The sequence below is a fragment of the Bidens hawaiensis genome, unplaced genomic scaffold (assembly GCF_021521415.1).
Source record: "Bidens hawaiensis isolate Kalapana, Puna unplaced genomic scaffold, B.hawaiensis_p1.1 tig00005061_1, whole genome shotgun sequence".
NCBI lineage: Eukaryota > Viridiplantae > Streptophyta > Magnoliopsida > Asterales > Asteraceae > Bidens > Bidens hawaiensis.
The window spans coordinates 360,626-362,766 of record NW_027491322.1 but is presented as its reverse complement, the minus strand read 5'-3'; the positions used below and the strand labels follow the sequence as shown (position 1 = coordinate 362,766).

Genomic DNA, 2,141 nt, shown 5'->3' with positions numbered 1-2,141 from the left:
AGGCAGCAACCTGAAACTAAGACTGCAAGTTAGAAACTGGATCCCTCCTTTCCAACTACAAGTCTTGTTTTTGAACTCTTGGGATTTAGGGCCTGACTTTCCATTATGGATTCAATGGATTTAATAGGGTTGCGCATAAGCAACACACACATTTCATCACCCATGCCTCCTGAATCATTTTGGAGATCATTTTCCCATCTAACTTATTTAGATATGTCACAAAATCATATGAAAGGTACATTAACTTTGTTTATCCCTCCAACACTTGATTTACTCGACTTAAGCGCCAATGATTTTACGGGTAAACTACCGTATTTCTCAAATGGTTCATTAATGCCTGTGCATTTGGATCTGTCAAATAATTCTTTTGTGGAATCATTACAACATTTTTTGTGTTTCAATGGTGTAGAAAAAACAGAATATTTGTCTTTGGGACATAATTATTTGTCAGGTGTCATTCCAGAGTGTTGGGAAAAGTGGTCGAGTTTGAGAATCCTAAATTTGGAGAATAACAATTTGTCTGGTGAGATTCCAATGACATTGGGCTCTTTATCAAACCTATATTGGTTGAACATGCATGGGAACGAGATCTTAGGAAGATTACCCTCGTCCTTAATGAACTTGTCAATGTTAGTTGGCCTTCAACTTGAGAGAAACGAGCTTGTTGGAAGCATTCCATCATGGATTGGAACAAAACTCAATTAGATTTCTCAACCTTAGGTTCAACAATTTGGATGGAAATATTCCTGACGAACTATGTTATCTTTCGAATGCTCAAGTTCTAGATCTTGCTTACAACAAACTTTCTGGCAATATTCCAAGATGCTTCAACAACTTTAGTGTGCTTTCAGGGATAACTAACCCAATCGGACAAGACGGCATAGGTTTGGAAGAGATAGCATCATACATTACTTTTAGTGATACATTGGTTATGAAGGGACAAGAGCAAACCTACATTTTTATTCTTGCAGTTGTCACATTGTTGGACCTATCAAGCAACAATATTACCGGACATATCCCTAGCGAGCTTTCAAATCTCCAAGAGTTAATATCGCTGAACTTATCAAGAAATCAGTTGACGGGAAAGATCCCGGAGAAGATTGGTGACATGAAAGCACTTGAATCTCTTGATTTATCAGTAAACAAGCTTTCAGGGGAACTTCCAACAAGCCTGTCTAAGTTGAATTTCTTGAGTAGCCTCAACGTGTCCTACAACAATTTGACAGGAAGGATTCCGGTCAGCACCCAGCTACAGAGCTTTAATGAGTCCAGCTATTTAAGTAACAAACTTTGTGGAGCTCCACTAAGTGATCAATGCGCACCCGTTGAAATACTAGTTGATACAATTGGAGACCATAAGGAAGACGATGGATCAGAATGGGGGTTGATTATTAGCACTGTGCTTGGATTTATTACTGGATTTTGGATCATTGATAGTCAGCACATCATGGAGGATTACATATTTTCGTTTTATGAGTAAATTAATCAAGGTAAATAGTCTATGATGCATAAGTATTGCTTCAATACAAGTGATGTTGTGATAGGTTTCATTATTTACTTTGAACTGTGAAACCTAGCTGTATTGTTCCAGATAAGTATCCTATTAAATATGAACAATAGAACTGCCATATCAAAGATATACATATTGTCAATGTTATGGCTCAGTGAAGCAGCCATACAACAGAATATTGTATATATAAACCCATGCAATTGTTGCCATCAGAAGCAACACAATATATATATGGGAATTGGATGTGATAATTGATCAGCAAAGTAAAACACAAATCTGAATTTATTAACAAACTGTGAATGATTCTGCACATTGAATTCAATTGATTACAAACTGTTTTGTACGCCCTATGCATACAATACGAACCGGTGTGATGTTAATTGACACAGCGCCTCACTATACTGTTGTTATAATAACCGCTACACGGCGTAACCTAATTTGATAGTGTTTTTCAAATTTCATGCTTCGAATCTTCTCTTCTTTCTTTCAAGCATGATCGCTTTGGGACCAGCTTCTCCTTCTTTGATATTGACTTCAATCTTCCTTCCTTGCATTGTTACATGGCACCATTCTAATGTCTCTAAATAGAGCTTGTAAATTGTTCTAACTTGAACATTGCATATCTTCTTCA

The 2,141-nt window shown here is 36.9% G+C and overlaps 1 protein-coding gene across 1 annotated transcript; it reads left to right on the top strand.

The window, feature by feature from the left end:
* The first annotated feature begins 213 nt into the window (after positions 1 to 213).
* On the top strand, positions 214 to 1,480 carry LOC143628669 (uncharacterized). Its single transcript, XM_077098195.1, has 2 exons — positions 214 to 629; positions 721 to 1,480. Exons 1-2 carry the CDS (start codon positions 214 to 216, stop codon positions 1,478 to 1,480), a joined length of 1,176 nt encoding a protein of 391 aa, XP_076954310.1.
* The last annotated feature ends 661 nt before the right edge of the window (positions 1,481 to 2,141 follow it).